The 18,684-nt window shown below is 38.9% G+C and overlaps 1 protein-coding gene across 1 annotated transcript; it reads left to right on the top strand.

Moving 5' to 3' along the window:
• Positions 1–189: 189 nt before the first annotated feature.
• On the top strand, positions 190–18,576 carry NMBR (neuromedin B receptor). The gene is made up of 3 exons (XM_039707466.1): positions 190–950; positions 15,487–15,835; positions 18,078–18,576. Exons 1-3 carry the CDS (start codon positions 535–537, stop codon positions 18,477–18,479), a joined length of 1,167 nt encoding a protein of 388 aa, XP_039563400.1. The 5' UTR covers positions 190–534; the 3' UTR covers positions 18,480–18,576.
• The last annotated feature ends 108 nt before the right edge of the window (positions 18,577–18,684 follow it).

The raw sequence follows: 18,684 nt of genomic DNA, 5'->3' as shown, positions 1-18,684 counted from the left end.
GATCCGCCTCTCCCTTCCCCGCGGGATCCACCTCGGCGGCGCGGGGCTGGGGCGGGGGCGAGGCGCTCGCAGGAGGCGGGGCGGGGCTGGGCGGCCCCTCTCGGTACCAGGTATAAGCCGGTGCTGCCGAGTGAGGAGCGGGCTCGCTCTGTGCCTGCCCCGGCCCCCCGGCGGCTCCGCGGGGCGGCGGCGGCCGGACCGCGCCTTCTCCGCCGCGGCAGCGGCGCTCCCGGGACGCGGGCAGGGAGCGGCTGTCCCGACGGCGTTCTCTGCCCCCAGGATCTCCTGCTCACCGGGAGAGGCTTGTCCGAGGAGCCGAGGGGCAGCGCACGGGAGTTTTTATTTCCCTCCCCGGCCACTGCTGCGGCAGACGTTCCTCTGCATTTCTTAAGGGAGAAAACTCGGCAAAGAAGGGGTAGGAAGAAAGGCGGTAGAGAAGGGGGGGGAGTTGATTGACTTGCAGAGAGGTGAAGCTTTCCTGTGGCTCCCACTGCACTTTACACTGGAGACCTTCAGTCCACGCGAAGCTGTGGGATGGAGCCAGAGCCCCCGCCCGAGCTCACAGCAGTGCCCCTCGGGGAGAATGGGAGTGTCCGCCTGGCACCCGACACAGCCCTGCTGTCCCCGGGGAGAGGCACGGCCGTGTTCGTCATCCGCTGTGTGATCCCTTCACTTTACCTGCTCATCATCACTGTCGGCTTGCTGGGCAACATCACCCTCATGAAGATCTTCATTTCCAACAGCGCCATGAGAAGTGTGCCAAACATCTTCATCTCCAGCCTCGCTGCTGGTGATCTGCTCCTGCTAGTGACCTGTGTGCCTGTGGATGCCTCCCGGTATTTCTCTGAAGAGTGGCTCTTTGGAGAAGTGGGCTGCAAGCTCATCCCTGTCATCCAGCTGACCTCCGTTGGTGTCTCTGTCTTCACCCTCACCGCCCTCAGTGCTGACAGGTAGGAAAGTTGAGCTACCACTTCAGCTCTCTGCAACCTGGGCTGAGGCTGGATGAAAGGTAAAGCACCTCTCTAGACAAGGCATCCCTGGTTTGCAATCCCCTTATTCCAACCTGTGAGGTGCCTGTGCTTCTTCTTCCCTAGGTGGTACTAATTGAAGTGAAAGGGTATCTGGAAATGGCTGTGCCTGACCCCCAGCTTCCAGGGTGTCAGCTGCAAGAATTGAGTTTAGCCCTGTCTTCTGCATCCCTGGGATGGTCCTGTAACAGTCCATATACTGAAATTTTATTAATTAGAGTAAACTTTTAGATGCCAGATACGACCCTTGCCAATTCAGTGTTGTATCTACAGGCAGTGAGTGACTTAAACCAAGTTAGACATAGATGTATTTTTAATCAGTTTATTTCTTTCTGCTGAGAAGGTGTACACATGTGCCTGTATGTGTGTCTGTGCCTTAGTAGAGGAGCACGTTACCAGAGGTGATTGCCAGAACTAGCTTATCTTCTGGGAATTCAGGGACAACAAATTGCTCTAATTGTCAGTCTTAAACTTTTGCTCAAACTATTCTTATTATTTTCTGAACTTTTAGAAAAGAAGAAGAAAAAAAAAAAAGGAAATACCCCAAAACAAATTAGAAAGTAACAATTTTATCTCCAGTACTTGTCAAATTAGGAAAAAACAAAAAGCTGAATCCCCAGTTTTTCCTCCCAATTGCTGTGAATGGGTACTTAAGGAATTTATAGCAACTGAGTAGCTTCAGGACTATGCTTCAGGCTCTGAAAGACAAAATCTGCTGTGTAATTGAATTATATGAAATTATCTTTATTTTTTATCTGAGCAATTTTTTTTTTTGGCCAGAAATGAAAGTGTTTAATTTCTTCTCCATAGGCATTCATTAATTTTCTTTTGTTGGGTTTTGAATTGAGCCACTGCATTACATTGATGCATGAATTTAGTTTAGAAATACAGTTTCATACTTAGAGTAATATTTAGGATATTAATGTTAATGTTTAAAAATTTTAAGCCTTTATTTTCTGGTGGGTTTTTTTTTTTTTTTTTTTTTTTTTTTAGCTAATTCAGTCCATTGATTTCACTTGAGGATAGTCTTCAGTGAGAAATTAATTTCAGTTCTGTTTGAATCAGGACCTAATGTGTTTGTCTGTAAAGACTGTAACTTGTGAAAATGGATTACGAGTTTGAAGAAGAGATTGCAAAACATATCTTAAAGTGAACACCTGTAGCTCTCTGATTACTTCAGTTAAATAGTATTTTAAAATCCCTTACAGATCCAAGGAAACCCTGCAGTTCTCTTTCTGCTCTATTTCAACTCCGTAGAATCTTGTGGTGTACATCTTGTTTGAAAAGGGAAGAAGTTGGTGGAGGTAATTTCTCTAGAGAAATGTGATGTGAGGGAATGCTGGTGATTTAATGTTTAAGGATTCATTAATTTGCTTTTTTTTATATATAGCTTTGGAACATTCACTGTTTGACTTTTCTGGATAATTTTATATCCCTCTTTTTATCTCAGTAAAGAGTCAAGAATTTATAATACTGACTGTGTTTATGCTTAATGCGTCTAGAATTGCACATACTAAAAAACAGTTACAGTTTGTGTGCTGAGAACAAATAGCTCATAAAAAATACATTTCTCCAGCATTTTGGACTCCACAGTATATGCCAATGTCATAAATGGTTATACTAGGAATTTACAATGTTTCTTTAACCTCTGTAGTTTTATTTTAGGTAACTGAGAACAAAAAACCTTGTATTTTCCAGTCAGAAGATCTTCCACTGATTTCAGAGACCAGTCTCCTAGGGCCCAGGAGATTGCTGAGCGAAGCTGGCTGAACTTTCAGTGGTCTCTGGGTTGGAGTCAAGTCTACTCTTTGTAGGACACCTTGTACAACACTTGTGTTGAACTAGAGGGGAGGCACTGCTGTGGAGGGGTTTCTGTGACACCAATCTGTAGCCAGATTCTAATGTGTGTCGCAGCTAGATCAGTTGTGGGTGGTTATGCTGGCAGATCAGAAGTGTTGGCTTCATCCTGCACCCAAGAGGTGCTGAGGAGGTGAGGCCTGGCTGGGGGCAGTGTTTTCTCCAGATAAGTGAATCTAGGGTAGGATGGTAGCAGTTTGTAAGCAGTGATGTCACTAAGAGGGCTCCATTATAATCCAGGATTTGGTCTGGTATACAATGTCTTCTTAGTGGTCCCTTCTTTCACAGATAATGTTCAAAGTACATTTTAATATAGGATAATTAATTAAAGCCCTTCCTGCTTTTTGCCACTTGTAACCGTGAGACTGTATAGAATGCCAGACATTGATTACACTAAAGAACAGATTTAGGAATACTTAGGATTCTTTGGAGCATGCTTGTGTAAATTAGGATGAGGGAGGTTGTCTTGGTTTCCACAGTCAAATTAATACTTATTGTTTGTGTGGAAGTTCTGCATAATGATTTCCTTGTGTGTGATACATTTAACGGAAGTAGCTACAGAAGCTACAAACTCTGAATGATTGTTGCCAACAAACTGAAAGAAGAAAAATTACATACTACTGCTTTTACTTTAGTAAAAGTAGTAATATATAATTGCATATGTATATATTTTGTAAAGTTGCTTGATTTCATACAGATTTTTTTTTGTCACAGAAGTCCTTCTCAGCATCAGTAATGCTTTCATGGTGACAAACATGCACCTTTTATTTGGAAAGCTTCATTATCTTGTATTGAGATTGAGTTTTAATTTGGGTGTTTTTGTTTGTGTGTACAAATGTAATATGTATTTTTTAACAATACTTTCCAGGCTTCCCCTCCATGCAGATGGGATTTAACAGCATATCTGCCTGAGGTTGCCCATCCCCATCACAGGAATGGCAGCTGGTTTTTCCCACCCCTGAGCTCCTGGAGGTCTGGCTGCCAGGCGTGGGGAGAGGTGCCCTGCTGCAGCCCCACACGTGTTGGGGCAGAGGGGGTGGGAGGTCAGCGGTGCAGGTGGGGATGGTGGCAGCAGAGATGATGCAGTGGTGGCACTGCTGGTACAGAGTTTTGGTGTCAGAGCAGGATGCAATCTCCCTCTCCTGTGGGATGGAGAAGTCAGCACAGGAGATGTGCTGCTGAGCCAGCTGTCCCTTCTCACTGCCACACAGGATATGTAGGGATAGCAACCATGCCCCTCATGGCCACTGAGTTTTCTCTGTTGTGGAGAAACCAGACCACCTCTACAAATCTTAATATTTCTCTTGTTTATAAAACTGAAGAAAAAAGAGAGGGTGGGCAACAGAAAGAGAAAACTTAATAAACTGGATGACAAATGAGAAAAAGGAAGACTGCTGAAAGACAAAAATGTACCAAAAGAAAGAGGGGAACTAAGGGGAATGTGGGACAGAACACTCCCAACAGCACTCAGCACACCCTGAAAGTGCCCAGAGCTCGGGTGTGATGGCCAGGGATGCACTTCCTAAAGATGTGGTGGGACAAGAACTGAAAAACAGCAGCACACCCTGAAAGTGCCCAGAGCTCGGGTGTGAGCCAGCCAGGGATGCACTTCCTAGAGATGTGGTGGGACAAGAACTGAAAAATGGAGCTTTGATGAGCTTGTTTCTCCAGGGTCCATGGACTGCAGTTTTGGCAAGGGCTAATGGATGTTGATGAGAAGGTTGCAGGACTTGGTATGGTCTTTGATAAGGAGAATAAAAATGAAGAAGTGAGAAGTGTTTGCCAGAGGGGCTGCAGCATGGCACACGTGAAGAAAATGTGTGCCAGCATCTCCTCACTGTAAAAAGGGCAGAAGCCAGGGATGAACCTGACTTGAACCATCCAATGAACTTTCTTACTGCTGCATGAAGTGTTTTTCCAATTTGTGTCCATGATGGACCATACATTTAGCTCAGAAGGCAAACTGGGCCCATGGGGATCCTCATGGTTTTTTCAGGGTGAGGGATCTCGCTGTTTTGTGCATGAGAAGCAATCTAGGTAGGGTGAAAACTTTAGCAGGGCAGTATGGGAAGGTGTTTCCAAGATGCTTTTCAGAGTTAGAGGTCTGGATGGCATTTTAACCTGGGTGTGGACAGTTCTGGGGGGAAGTGAATTAAGACTGGGTGCTACAATGTGCACCTCTGGCATTGCTGTATTGTTGTATGGTACCCAAAAAATGCCAAGATATCTGCAGTGAATAGCCTTTGGAGGAACAAACAGCAGCCTCTTCAAACAGCTTTAGACTTGTCCCAAATAGTCTTTCCTTTTTAGCCATCATTTATGCCTCATTTTTTAAGTGATCTGTAAAAATAGGATTAAATTTAATGCTATTTCTTCTCCTACACTGAATTTTATTTCTAATGAAAGATTTAAATGTGTTAGACCTAATGCAGTTCTGCTGCACTCTAATGGAGACAGCAAAGCTGAACTCACCCTACTACAACTGGAATAGCATCGTATTTTCTTTCTTCCTAAGTAATGTGACATAAAGACACCTTTGATGAGACAAATACTTGATTAAGAGTTTGAAAATTTAAATTCATACTTAAATAGATAAATATAGTGCCTGAGATGCTTAAAATGTATTCTATAGATTTTCATAGCTAAACTATTTGTTTAGCTCTTTGTTCCATTTTTTTCTCTATATTTGTTTTAGATTTGGAAGACTGCAATCTGAATCTAACAATGTTTTTTGAAAGTTTGCACTCTGTGCTGACATCTGATGACATCTGATAGCAAAATCTGTTTTGGTTCAGTTTGCTGATCTATTATCTCCTTTTCTTTGGGAACTTTGGAAATGTTCTGAAGTGTGAAAAGCTGCCCTACTAACTTCTTTGGGTTTTTCATTAGTAATATCACTTTAGTAAAAACTTCTTTTTACTTTTCTCACAATTTATTTTTAGTTTCTTCTTTTATTATGGCAGATGCTAATTTAGGCTGAAATACAGTGATCGAAAAAATGTAAAATCCTCATTTCTTATTACATGTAGTGGAGCAGGTGAAGCAGGACAGTGGACATGATTTCCTTTTGAGCTCTAATAGCTGATAGTCAGGAACTAAGGAGTCCTTATGAGTAAAATAGTATTAAATGACATATTGAAAATTACTTATAATTAAAGAATAAATAAAAAAATAATCAAAGGTAAAATGGAAGATTATAAGTGAAAAGCTATGCCTTAGCACTATACAGTAGACGGAAAAACAAAAATATATGGACCAAATAGAACTATGAGATTCTGTAAGTATATATTTTAGATACCCTAACACTTGAGGTAAATGTATTGAATGAATGAAGTTCATTAAAATACATGATAGTCCAGATGTTTCTCTCACTGTAGACTATAACAGTATGGTTATATTTATGCAATAACAGGCAATGCAAAAGAAATTTAAGAGAGATTTGGTAAGCTTTGTCTGTCACATTTTTTCAACTTGCCTTTTAGTTTATATATGCAAACTTGACTCTCAAAGCTTCCCAGAAAACCTTTGTCAAATGAGACAATGAGGCCTGTCCCCACCCAATAATTTTCCAATTAATTTATATCCATCTTATGAAGATAAAAGGAGTATGATGTAAAATATTCCAGAAAAAAAAAAGAGATGGCAGAATCACCCCCTCCCCAACATGTTTAGACTTAGAGATTGCAGAAAGAATTTTATGTCTGGAGTACATTAAGGAGTTAACCCTTCTAGGGTAGTATTGTCCAAGCCAGGCAATTCAAATCGGCTGTTGGAGAAGTTCCTCTTGTCTTTGCACAGCTGAAAGTGATTTCTCAGCAAATAACATTTTCCTGCCAAGTTAGGCAACTGCTTCTCAAACTTCATACAGACACGTGCATCTGTTAAACTCCTGCCTTTGTGCATGTCCTGTGTGTACTCTCCAACCCATACAGAAACAGCTTAGATGGAGGATGGTGAAGTGAGAAATGGCTGTGGTGTTTATCCCAGTCAGTGATCAATGCAGTGCCTGTGTTGAGCTGGCAGAAGCCACTTTGTTTTAACTATTGCAAATGCTGGTGTTTAGATTGCCTTTTGCAGGCTGCAACCTAACCACAGAGAAACAGCTTCAAAACCATCCCTCCTGTTTCCTGCTTCTTTGAGCTATTCAGTAAAAGCCTGTGTCTGTGACAGGCAAAATAGCTGCTAAACAGCAGATCCAGCCCAATTCTTAACAAGCGTGTATATCACCATCCCTTTATTTTATTTGTTTGTCCTCAGCATAATGTGGTACATGACTCCCTCATCTATTACACTGCAATGGGTTAATACGAATTGGAATGCTGGAATTCTCAAGTCAGCATTTAGCAGATCCTCAGAAATGATGTCAAACATCAAGTATGCTTTACCAATGCTTTGTCTAGGGAAAATATTTCACATGATAAGTTTGTTAGAGAATAAATAATACGTCTCTATATATGCATGCAGTATGATGGAACTCTTCAATATCTTCCTGAAAGGGATAATTTCATTGAATCTTCATTTTAAACTGTTTAATTACAGAAGAACTTGTGTATTTATGATATGAGTTCTGCTGCAGAACCAGACTATATATTTCTGATGGTAAATTATTTTATGTGTTTTTATATGTATTAATAAAACAAGGTATATGCAATCACAATGCCTAGGTCTAGGTATGTTTCACTAGCAACTTCTAAACCATGCTGAGATTCAGTGTAATTTGACAGTGTAATCACAAATAGCAAGTAAGTTCTTACTAGTTCGTTAAATTTGTAAAAATAAGAGGAAACCTACTTTGGTGTCCATTGAAGAGAAGCATATTTTGGAACAAAGTTGACACAACTTTTCAGACATCAGAGAAAATAACCACAAGACAAACAGTCCACAGAAGCTTTTCAGCAGCATCTGCTGCATGTAGATTTGTGTATTTCCAGGTTTGTATGAACATACATCAAAATAAAATTGTGGTGTCTGTATAAACATGAGAGAAATGGGTTATTCTGATATGATGTCATTATATCTCATATAATTTTGTTTTTTCCTTAACATGATTATTCCAAATATTGTTTAATCTTTTTCCAGCTGATTTTCATAGTATTTTTTAAGAATAGTTTCATGTTTGTATTTTGGTTCCAAGTTTGTTTGATTAAATGTATTTTAAGGATTATTGCATTAACTTTTCCCTCTATAATGTTTTTATATTCCTCTTTTTTTTTTTTTTTACCATGGTATGTACTCATTTATTTTCCATCTACACTGATTTCAGGGCAGACCAAGATCAGAAATTGCAAATAAAATTGAACTGGAAATGTTATTATAAGTGAGAGAGTAGACCTTTTAGATGATAATACTGGAGCAAATAAATGAATTTTTGAATTTAGAAATTAGAAAATTAGGGTCTAGATTCTCAAATGAGAAAATGAGAAATGAGTCTGTTCTAGGTATATTAATAGAGGTTTGGTCATTTAATTCTTCCTGGCTTGTTTTCTGAAAATCATCTGACCATGTAATTTTCTGCACAACAGTATGTTACCTGCTGTGGTATGGGTTATAACTGAATTCATCAATGAAATGGGAGAAATTGTTTTGTAACAATAAAAACTTTATAAAGGTAAAATGGCACTAAGCATGTTTTACATTTGGGATTTTTTCTTTCAGACACTCTAGTTTCTGTAGTTGATATTTTTATCAACCTTCTGATCCATCAGTGATGATATTATGAGATCTTTTTCATTTAAGTATGTATAGATATTTTTGCTGAGAGACATGCAGTAAGCACATAGTAAATATGCAGACAAGCATGCAACTCTGTATCATCAGTCTAAAGGTTAGGGTATCATGGGATTTGGATCAAACTCATTTGGAGAAATGGATTTCTCTTGAGTCAAAGTCCTTTGACCCTTCAGGATTGAGACTGTAAACCCTGAGAGAATTAAACAAGGCTAGTTGTGGTTTTCTAAGCTTTTTTAAAAGGAGAAAAGATAACTAGGGGACAAAGACAAAAAGTAGCTAAGCTTGTCCAGGCTGTGCATTGCATGGCCTAATACCTAGCCTAGGTACTGACTTTCCCCTCATCCCATTCACCCCTCCTGAGCAGAATCCAAAATACAGGATTCCAAATTAGTGTTGGAATGAGATAAATAGTCCAGAAAGGTGATAGAAGCCTAAACTTCCTTATATTTCCCCCTGGGAAATAGTATATACAGTTGTTTGTGTGATGCAGCAGGCTAAGAATAAAGTTCTCTCCTCACAGGTGAAATATTAATTTTGGGCCACTGTCTATCAGCCTGGGCAATGGCTCCCAGACACCCTGGCTGCATGAATGGCCCCATTTTGCTCCTGGGGAGGCACATATCTCTCCTCACAGGTGAAATATTAATTTTGAGCCACTGTCTAGCAGCCTGGGCTGCATGAATGGCCCCATTTTGCTCCCGGGGAGGCACATGCCAGAGCTACCTTTGCCATGGCAGTTTTGTGAAGGGTGATGACTTTGGTGTGCCCCATCCATTATTTAAACATAACTTTGAAATCAGACTCATCAGTTTGGCTGTGCTTAGTTTCAGGATTGTAAATGAAGCTTAGGTGCAAACAGAGTAGGTGCAATCCAGGGAAGATCCTGGCACGTCCAGCAGCGGAAATACAACAGCTTTCTTCTTTTAAAAGTCAAGAAAGAATGGGCACAGTGGGTTGGGATGGGCCAGCCATTGTGCAAGATTGCTGGATGATGCTTCCAAGTGCCTGAAAGTGTGTGGGTTTTTTTTAAATGCACATAGATATTCCTGTGTATATCTGTCTATCTATATATGTACAAACCTATATTCAACAGTACCAGAGCATGGGACTGAGGACTGGCAGTCAGACACTTGTCAAACTGGTTTTGTAGAGGTGATTTATGTGATTTTGACCTGGGTCAATCAGTATTGTCTGAACAATTTCTAGGCTTGATTCAGGATTAAACACAGGTCCAGTGGCCATTACCAACAGAAGTGTAAACTGCCTAATTTGTTTGGATGTGGTGGTCCTGTACTGGACAATTAAAGAGATTAATTAAATAGTCGTGGATGTCTGGCCAATGCCACTTGGCTTCCAGGCATACATATAGACTATGGCACTGTTTAATTTGCTCATATAGATGTAGCATCTTTATTAGATTTGGTTCTTGTTGCAATATGACACGAAATGAATGACACGCACATGCCGAGATGTTCAAGGTAAAAAGGGGATGTTTATTTCTTGGCCTTGATATTTACAGAATTCTAAAAATGACTCTGGATTGGAGGATGAAATTGTTACCTCTCCAGTCACACTGGTCAAACTAACAGTCTATCAATTCTCTCTATTTCCAGAAAGGAATGCAAAACAATCATTATTTACATGAAAAGTGTGTGAGAAACTCCATTACAAAAATGTAAACATCAGAAGGCTTAGAAGAACTTAGAAGAACAGGGTGACTCCTCTCCTCCTTTTCACAGTAGAAACTTAGAGAAACTGCAACTCTAATAAAGACCTATTAGTCTGTCTTAAGATATCTTAAAACACGTTCATCAGTGACTTGACATTATCAAACTTAAATATAAATTCACTGAAAATACTGACATAAATGAACTTTTCTGAATAATAGCTGGTGAAACAAGTTACTAATATTGCTTTCAGGAGCAGATTGAACAAATTATTTGTGGTACTTTTAACTCATGCTTTTAACTAGTGCAGATATAAATGAATGGCTTTAGAGAAGTAGAAGTGAAGTCCAGATTGCAGGCAATGAGCTGGCATTGCAAGATTTGCACGAGCTTGTAAGAAGCATAGTTAGCTAATGTGAGGCAAATAGCAAGTAGCAGAAGTAGAAAGAGAAGAAAAAATGAAAAGGAAAGAGAAAATTTCTCTTCTGAAACGAGTGGACAGGACAGGTAATACACTTCATGCAGAAAAAAATCCTTCCACCATCCTGGAGAACTTCTGGTTTGATTCTTTTCAGGGTGGAGAAATCATCAACAAGTGTTGAACCATTATTGATATTTTTTTGGCTCAACACAGTGTATTTTTACAGAGTGGAAAACTTTTTCCACTTAGGAAAATCTTAAGATTTTCCCCCTGCAAAACACAGAACACATGTTATTGACATTGACATTGACTTTAAGTGTGTTTACACATGGTCTTCTAGTCTGCATTTCAAATACTGTTCATTATATTCACTATCAGACCTCAGAGATGCTCATTCCTGAGTGAATGCAATTCTCTGCTCTCAAGAGATAAACACAGAATAAAAACATTGATATTATCTGAAAAAAGAGAGACATGTACTTTACATTTCAAGAATTTATGAGAATAAAATAGAACAATGCATATCTGAATTCAAATGATAAAATGATCCCACAATGTTTTCAGCAGGATAAATTGTTTTCCTCTTAATGATTCTGCTGGAGCTGGGCCAATTGGACTGCGCATACAAGGGAAAGGGCTTTGGTCCCATCTAACATTTCATTTTACTGTAGTTGAGTGGACTGCAACTGGACATGATATGAGCATTTTTAACAAATACTGATTATACAACCAGGTTTCCTTTTGGATATGTTTATAAGCTTTTATGTTGTTAAAATTTTTGTGTTTGAAAGCACCATGCAAGGGCACGTGGTGCAAGGGCACAATAAAAGACTGGAGTCTTTTTATCAAAACCATATGAATGGCTTTGATAAATTACTCCAGTTTGCAGGAAATGCAGTGCAATGACACAACAACATCACTTTAAAAAGCTTATTTATAATGAGGCAAATAATGCCAACCCCTCCAGCTCCAGGATTAAAATGAAAATTAAAGCAATGTGAAACTTCCCTGCCTGAATTGTGTCTCTGCCTGGCTTCTGACACTTCATTATTATATTTCTTTTCATTGTGATGTCATGTAGGAAATCAGGTGATAAATTAGGGTCCTGTTTCTGGCAGGTACTATATAAACAGCAACAAGAAGAAAGTCCTTGACCTGAAGGGCTTTTAAAAAAGGACAAGAGACTACACACAATCAAAAGGGCGAGGAGATATTGAGGCTAATCTAGTTAGAATGGTAGGCTATTTTCCAATGGCTGCCCAAATATCGACTAGTTATTTTGGGGCTTTGTTTTTAGGTTTTTTTTAAGGTCATCACAACAAAGTGCTCTAGGAGAAGAGGTAGGAAAGCAAAGGAATGACATTGTAGGTTTAGTAAAGGAGCACCTTCCTTTGAAATCAACTCTGTGGGAGGGAAACAGCATTGTGGATGCAGCAGAAACGGGGGTAGAACTTTCCATTCTAATTTGGAGCTGAGAGATACCTTTAGAAAGTCTTTGAAAACAAAGGTTAGGAGAAGTAGATAAAATAGCTTGGAGTTTGGAAGGTAGCAAAATGTTATACCTCTAGAGAAAGAAGGTATTCTTCTAGATTCCTTCCCTTCTAGTAGGGATTGTGTAGAAGAGAGGAGATTGCTTTAAAATGGAAAAAAACACCAAACCACCCCCTATACAAAGAAACCAATCTGCTGAAGGAGAGTGGGGCAAGTTTGTGTCTGTTGGCAGAAACCACAGCTTCAAAGACAGGAGGGGTTTCCCAAGCTGGGGTCCCTTTGTCAGCAGTGATAGTGATAGAGGATATAGGAAGACAGGATTTACATGATGACTTTTAATTAAAACAAAATGCATATTTATAATTATTTCCTGAACTTCATGACAACCTATAATTTGCTCTTTTTTCTTCAGTGAAGTAAAAGATGAATCTACTTACTAATTTGACTAATTTGCACCATTAGTCTAATTTGCTGACATTGTTTTTATTGATGGAAAATATGGTCTTTGTAATTTGAATGGTTGGTGGTATGTTTTAGCCTTACACTGGTTTTATGAAAGGCAGAGGTTGGGTTTTCACTTTGGGAACACTTCTCATTATATTCAGGATACATTTCATTTTATCTGTAACCTATTTCTTTTCACTCCATAGCTTTTTAAAGATATAAACAAGATGACAGTTTTTTTGTAAAACACAGTGTATTTTTCTTGACACTGAATACTGTGAAGGGCTGAATCCTAGGAAGATTGCCACCTTGTAGCCAGTAAACTAGCAAGCTGAACGAAAGAAGGGGGTTTTTGTGCTAAACTCAGCTGTTTTGTGAAATGGGGCACTCTGCTTCAGTGCCTTTCCACTTGGAGTAGTTATGGCTCAGAGAAAAACATACTATTTGCTGAAACAGCAATATATGCCAAAGTACAAATATATGTCACATCTTCTGTTAACGTAAAGACTTCTGAAAAATTCTTCCATTTAGAGATTAACTAGGCCAATTTGCTGCTAAAACAACTATTTGTGACATGGTCATTTACTTGGGTCATAGGACTGTGGTCAAAGTATTTTGAAGTGATGAAGTGGAAAAGGAGAGGAAAGCCATCTGTACTACAAAACATTATTTTTATCCAATGTCCTCCCCCTACCCCAAAATCACCAAACCAGCTTCTCCTTAAAAATGCAAACTTTTTAAAAATGAGCAGATGTAAGGACTTGACATCACTTCAAAAATAGAGGGTCTGTCTTTATGTAATGAAATAAAGGCAGACAGCAATAGGAAGCAATTATTGAATAATGAGGTTACAGTTTGTGCTGGGGAGTATTCATACTTCTGCAGAAGCTACTGTCCTTCCTATGGCAGTATAAAGGCTTTCTTTACACCTTGGTGTCCAGGGAGTTTCTCACTGCGTGTTAGCAGAAATGGTAAATATAAATTAACAGAGACAGTTTTCTGAGTTTTGTTTTCTACTCCATGATAGGGGTGAAAATACAGTCAAAAATTCTCTCTGAATTTAGAGAGGATATGAACATTAATAGCCATTATTTTAAATTATTTCATGATCAAATGATTTATCACAAACCTGAGAAAGAGGACCCCAAGGCACATTTTGACTCACATATTCTGCGAAGGAAAGGCTTCCTTGGGTACCATGATAATGCTCTGCTCCAGATTCTTTCATGGCATAGCCAGTTGCAAACATCTGCTTAAGGTGTTGAGGGGCTATGAACTACCTGTCAGGACCTGCAAATTAGCCCTAAGGGGTGTTAGGGATCACAGCTGCATTTATCAGCATTCTCTTCAGCAACCAAGTTATATTTAGGTATAAACTAATCCTTGGTAAGTATTCAGACACTTGCTCATACCCGTACACATTTATACATCCACAGGCATGTATATCTATCTACATGCATGGATAAGGAATTTTATCACAAAGTAGAGGCCTCTGACTTACTGTTCTCCTTAATCTAAGCTCATTGTGTAGCTAACAGAGGAAAAACCCAAGCACCCTAGAGGGTGATTTAATATACCTAAAATCTGAATCACTCCTTGAAAGTGATTCATACTTCTTCACTGACTACAAACACTAGAGGATGAACAAAGTTATGTACCTGGAGTATGAACCTCTACTGACTCCCCTTATCTTGTTAAACTTTTCCTTGAATATTAAAGGAGAATAATTTTTTAAATTTCTCAAAACTTTTGCTCTTTCAGAAAAAAACACAGCCATCCCAAATCAAATTGAAAGTAGAAACAAAAAAATTAATGCAGTTAAGAAAAATCCCCTGAGCTTCCATACTGCCACAGCTTAGACAAAATGAAATGTTTTGTTTAACCTTTAAGATTTAGTTTTTAATAGAAATATTAATGTAAGAATAATTTACTTACATAAAAAAATTAAAATAAATTACAAATGTAAGTGGAACTTTAAAATATGTTTGAAATATTTTTCTCAAATTCTATTTGTCCTTATAACAATTACATTTTCTTGTGGAATGTTTGACTTTGTATCACCTCCTGCAATGATTTTTTTAAATAAAAGAATTCCTGACCAAAGTCTACTTGTATTCATTTATTTTTCTTTGCTCTAGAGTGATATTTCCATTCTCTGAAATTCTTCCTGTTTCCATTGCAGGGGCTATGCAATTATCAGTTCCACAAAGGTTTATATGTAATCATACATTATGAGACAGTTTTCCAAAATGCAGTGTAGAGCAGCAGCTTCCAGCTATTGATGTGGAAATATTTACTTTATGTAGGAGTTTAATACTTTCTGCACAGGCCATTGGGAGTCATAACTGCCTGACTTTATGAAGATGCAGATATTCCTCTAAGGGGGTGGGAATGTCCTAGAGTGGGAAAGTTGTGGTGGCAGCAAGAGAGAGCCCTGGGCTTCAGGAGCTGAGGAAAAAAGGAAGGAAATACTAAGTGTGCATGTGCTGGCACACGTGGAGCATGGAGGTAGGATGCACCTACCTAGTGGTGGGAGGTTTTCTGGGGGGTATTTTGAGAAGCAAAGGGTAGAGCCATGGCTGATTCTTCACTTTCACCACACTGGCACAGAATGGGCACATACAGCCACAGGTTGTATCCAGGTCTCCTCCCACCTCCTCTGATGAGTGTGTACAAAAAAAGGTGGAGATTTAGAGAATTCAAGTTAAAGAAAGATTAAAAGCCCCTTGAAATCCCAAATGAGAGAAAAACATGACATTGTTTTAATCAAAGATATGAAGTACGCTTATGGACTGCATGTTGAATTTGAATACCTTTTAATTTGTGTCTGCGTTTTGGTCAATTTCAGGTACAAAGCAATTGTAAATCCCATGGACATCCAGACCTCCAGTGCAGTGCTATGGACTTGTCTGAAAGCCACTGCCATCTGGGTAATCTCCATGCTCCTGGCAGTTCCTGAAGCAGTGTTCTCCGAACTGGCTCACATCAATGACACAGATAATGCCACTTTCACAGCATGCATACCATACCCCATGACAGACGACATGCACCCAAAGATCCATTCTGTGCTGCTTTTCCTCGTGTATTTCCTTGTCCCTCTTGTAATTATCAGTATCTACTACTGTCATATTGCAAAGAGTTTAATAAAAAGTGCTCACAACATCCCTGGGGAACACAGTGAGCATTCCAAAAGACAGGTAAGCAATTTGCTTTTCACATCCTAGTAAAAGATTTGTGTGCTGTATACACTTATAGATGAAAGTCAATAACATCTAAATGGTTGGATTTTACTGAGGATTAGTTCAGTCTCCACATGAAATAAACCAAGGATTATCTCAACATTTGTCTGGTTTTCACGATTACTCAATACTAAGCTCAGTATGTAAATGAATATGAACAAGGAAAATTATAAATTCACTGCCATGAATGCACATTCCTAGCAGCATGTGAGTTCACTATATATGTTTGTATGTGCTGTTACTGTAACCATTACTTGTACTCTTACTGAAGAGTGATGTTTTTGTAGTTAATGATGGTGGCTTCAACTGTCTCTATTGGCAGTCATTTTAGGAAAGAAATTTTACATGAATGTTTTGAGAATTGTCCCTTTTTATTTGTGCTTGGAAGTGAGAAAGCTGACATAGATAGGGAAAACTTTACTCAGGGGATCTAAGATTCTTTTCAGATGAAGGAGTGCTGGAAATGTGAACATAGAGCATAGATAGGTATAGATTCCGTATATCTTTGAGACAGAGCATTTTAAAATGCTGGAGAAAGCCAATCTTTCCCATAAGGCACAGGAAGCAACAAGATAGTAACACTAGCAGGAACACACATGTACAAACAACAGTTTTTGCAGTGAAAGCCCCTCAGCTGCTTTGCAAAAGCATTAGTACTGATAGAGAAAAATAATTATGCCAATTTAAACAGTTTTGAATTGTTTTCTCTGCCAGTAATTTAGAAAACTACTTTCATACTCTCAGAAATCTCTTTGCATGCACACATTCTTTTCGGAAGACTACATTCCTTTACGTCCTCTTTGAGCAACATTTGATTTCTACTCTAGTCTGCTTCTTGTCAAAAGTGCATACATATTAGCACTTCATGTATTATTTTATTTCCCAGTGAAATATAGAGAGCCTTTTGGCTGAACCCTCTGGATGGAAACAGTATTTAATTTATACCACATTTCTGAACTCACATGTATTTTCAAAGTAAGAACACATTTTTTCATTCTACTTAGGTTTTTTTTTTTCCTCTTTGTTAATCTATGAGGCTCTGAAGAACAGAAAATTCTGGTGTACTTACATATCTCCCAGCAAGAGGAAATAAATTCAGACTATTGCTATCAGCTCATGTTTCTTTAAGCCAAGTGGAATATAACACTATACTTCTGCACCTTTTAGTCTGCTCTTGCAATCTGTCTGAGTGCAAATACTACCAAATTTGAATGTTAGAGTTCTCCCATCTTTTTTGATTTCCCCAGTTTTTTGTTTAGACAGACCCAAGAAAAAAATTTAAAGATTAATTTCACAGGTTTAAAAAAAGTTAGAATAAATTAATTTGATTGGGTTCCCCCCCGCCAGAAAATTGGGCAGAGCAGAAAACTTTCCTTCCTCTGCAAAAGTTACATGTCTGATATACATAACAAATCTTTTAGGAGGAATATGGGGAAAATTTCTGCTTCTCTTTGGTGCCTTCTACCTGGCCAGCTTATCTTCCTCTCTCACTTTAGAACCTCTGTGTAGGCTCCTATCCTGCCATGTTTTCAGCCACTCTCAGTATCTACAACATAATCTGTTATACCTTAGCACTGCAATTAAGGTACATTTTGTGATGTTATTGCAATTAATGGAACATTTCACCTTACCCTGGAATTAAGATGCTTTAGATGGTGTAATACAATTTTGATGGTTTCCCCGGGAGAGAGGTGCAAGCTGAGACCCTCAGTGAAAAACAAAGGCATATAAGTACCACTGTGTAGCCAACACCCTAGTAATGTCTATCTCATGAGACCTCTAGATTTTGAAACTAGAAGCTATTTCTAAATCGCTTTCTAACTAAAACTTAAGTTTCGAGCCAAGCACTGGGATCTCGTCAGAAAAGGTTACATTTGATAACACCTTTTGGTGCATGCTTACAGGCTAAAAACCAGTGCTTCCTTGGGTCATGAAAAAACAGTGCTTCCTTGCTGTATGTATCATATAGAAAGAGTAACCTGCTGTAGCTGCAAACAGCTAAGAAAGTTCACTGAATGAGGGAAAGGAGAGGAAATGAGAGAGCAAAAATAATTCAGGCCCCGAAGGAAGCATTTTTGCTGGCCTTACTCATGACAGTTGTTGAAGCTAATATAGCAAAATGCTACATATTTTAATTAAGTCTGTTATGTGGGGTAGTTTTATTTGTTGTTGCTCATTTGGGTTCTCTTAATCTTTTTAGATGGAAACTCGGAAGCGTCTGGCAAAAATTGTTTTAGTTTTCGTTGGCTTCTTTGCTATCTGCTGGTTTCCTAACCACGTGCTATACATGTACAGATCTTTTCATTACAATAAGATTGATCCATCGATGGGACATATGGTTGTTACCTTAGTGGCCCGAGTGCTAAGCTTCTGCAACTCTTGTGTCAACCCATTCGCACTGTATTTCCTCAGTGAGAGTTTTAGAAGACATTTCAACAACCAGCTCCGCTGCAGGAAGAAAGCTCAGAAAGAGAGATCTGCCAGCTACTTGTGCAACTCTTCTGCCATTCAAATGACTTCCCTGAAAAGCAATACCAGGAACACAGTAACTACCATGACACAGCTGAATGGGCACAACTTGAAACAAGAAATGTCATTATGATCTAATGAGTGTGATTTTTGACTATGAAACAAATATGAACTTTTCCTTTGCAGCTTGTAAGTCACTTTTGGCTCTTGTTCTTAGACAGTCCTCAGAGGAGAGGCTCTGTTAAATTCTGGCCAATCTGAGATTATTTCATACTCTGACTCTTGGAAGTGAAGAGTATGTTATATTGAGAAAACAAAACTGATTGACATAATATTGT

This window comes from Passer montanus, unplaced genomic scaffold (genome assembly GCF_014805655.1).
Source record: "Passer montanus isolate IOZ18808 unplaced genomic scaffold, ASM1480565v1 scaffold2, whole genome shotgun sequence".
Taxonomy (NCBI): domain Eukaryota; kingdom Metazoa; phylum Chordata; class Aves; order Passeriformes; family Passeridae; genus Passer; species Passer montanus.
Note: the sequence above shows the minus strand (reverse complement) of the source record. Positions and strands in the feature narration are given on the sequence as shown.

What these genes read in the sequence shown, in the direction of transcription:
- NMBR (XM_039707466.1), top strand. Translation starts at nt 535, where the DNA reads ATGGAGCCAGAGCCCCCGCCCGAGCTCACAGCAGTGCCCCTCGGGGAG. An exon ending in ACCGCCCTCAGTGCTGACAG is followed by an intron (nt 951 to 15,486) that starts GTAGGAAAGTTG and finishes GGTCAATTTCAG; the next exon opens with GTACAAAGCAATTGTAAATC. An exon ending in GTGAGCATTCCAAAAGACAG is followed by an intron (nt 15,836 to 18,077) that starts GTAAGCAATTTG and finishes TAATCTTTTTAG; the next exon opens with ATGGAAACTCGGAAGCGTCT.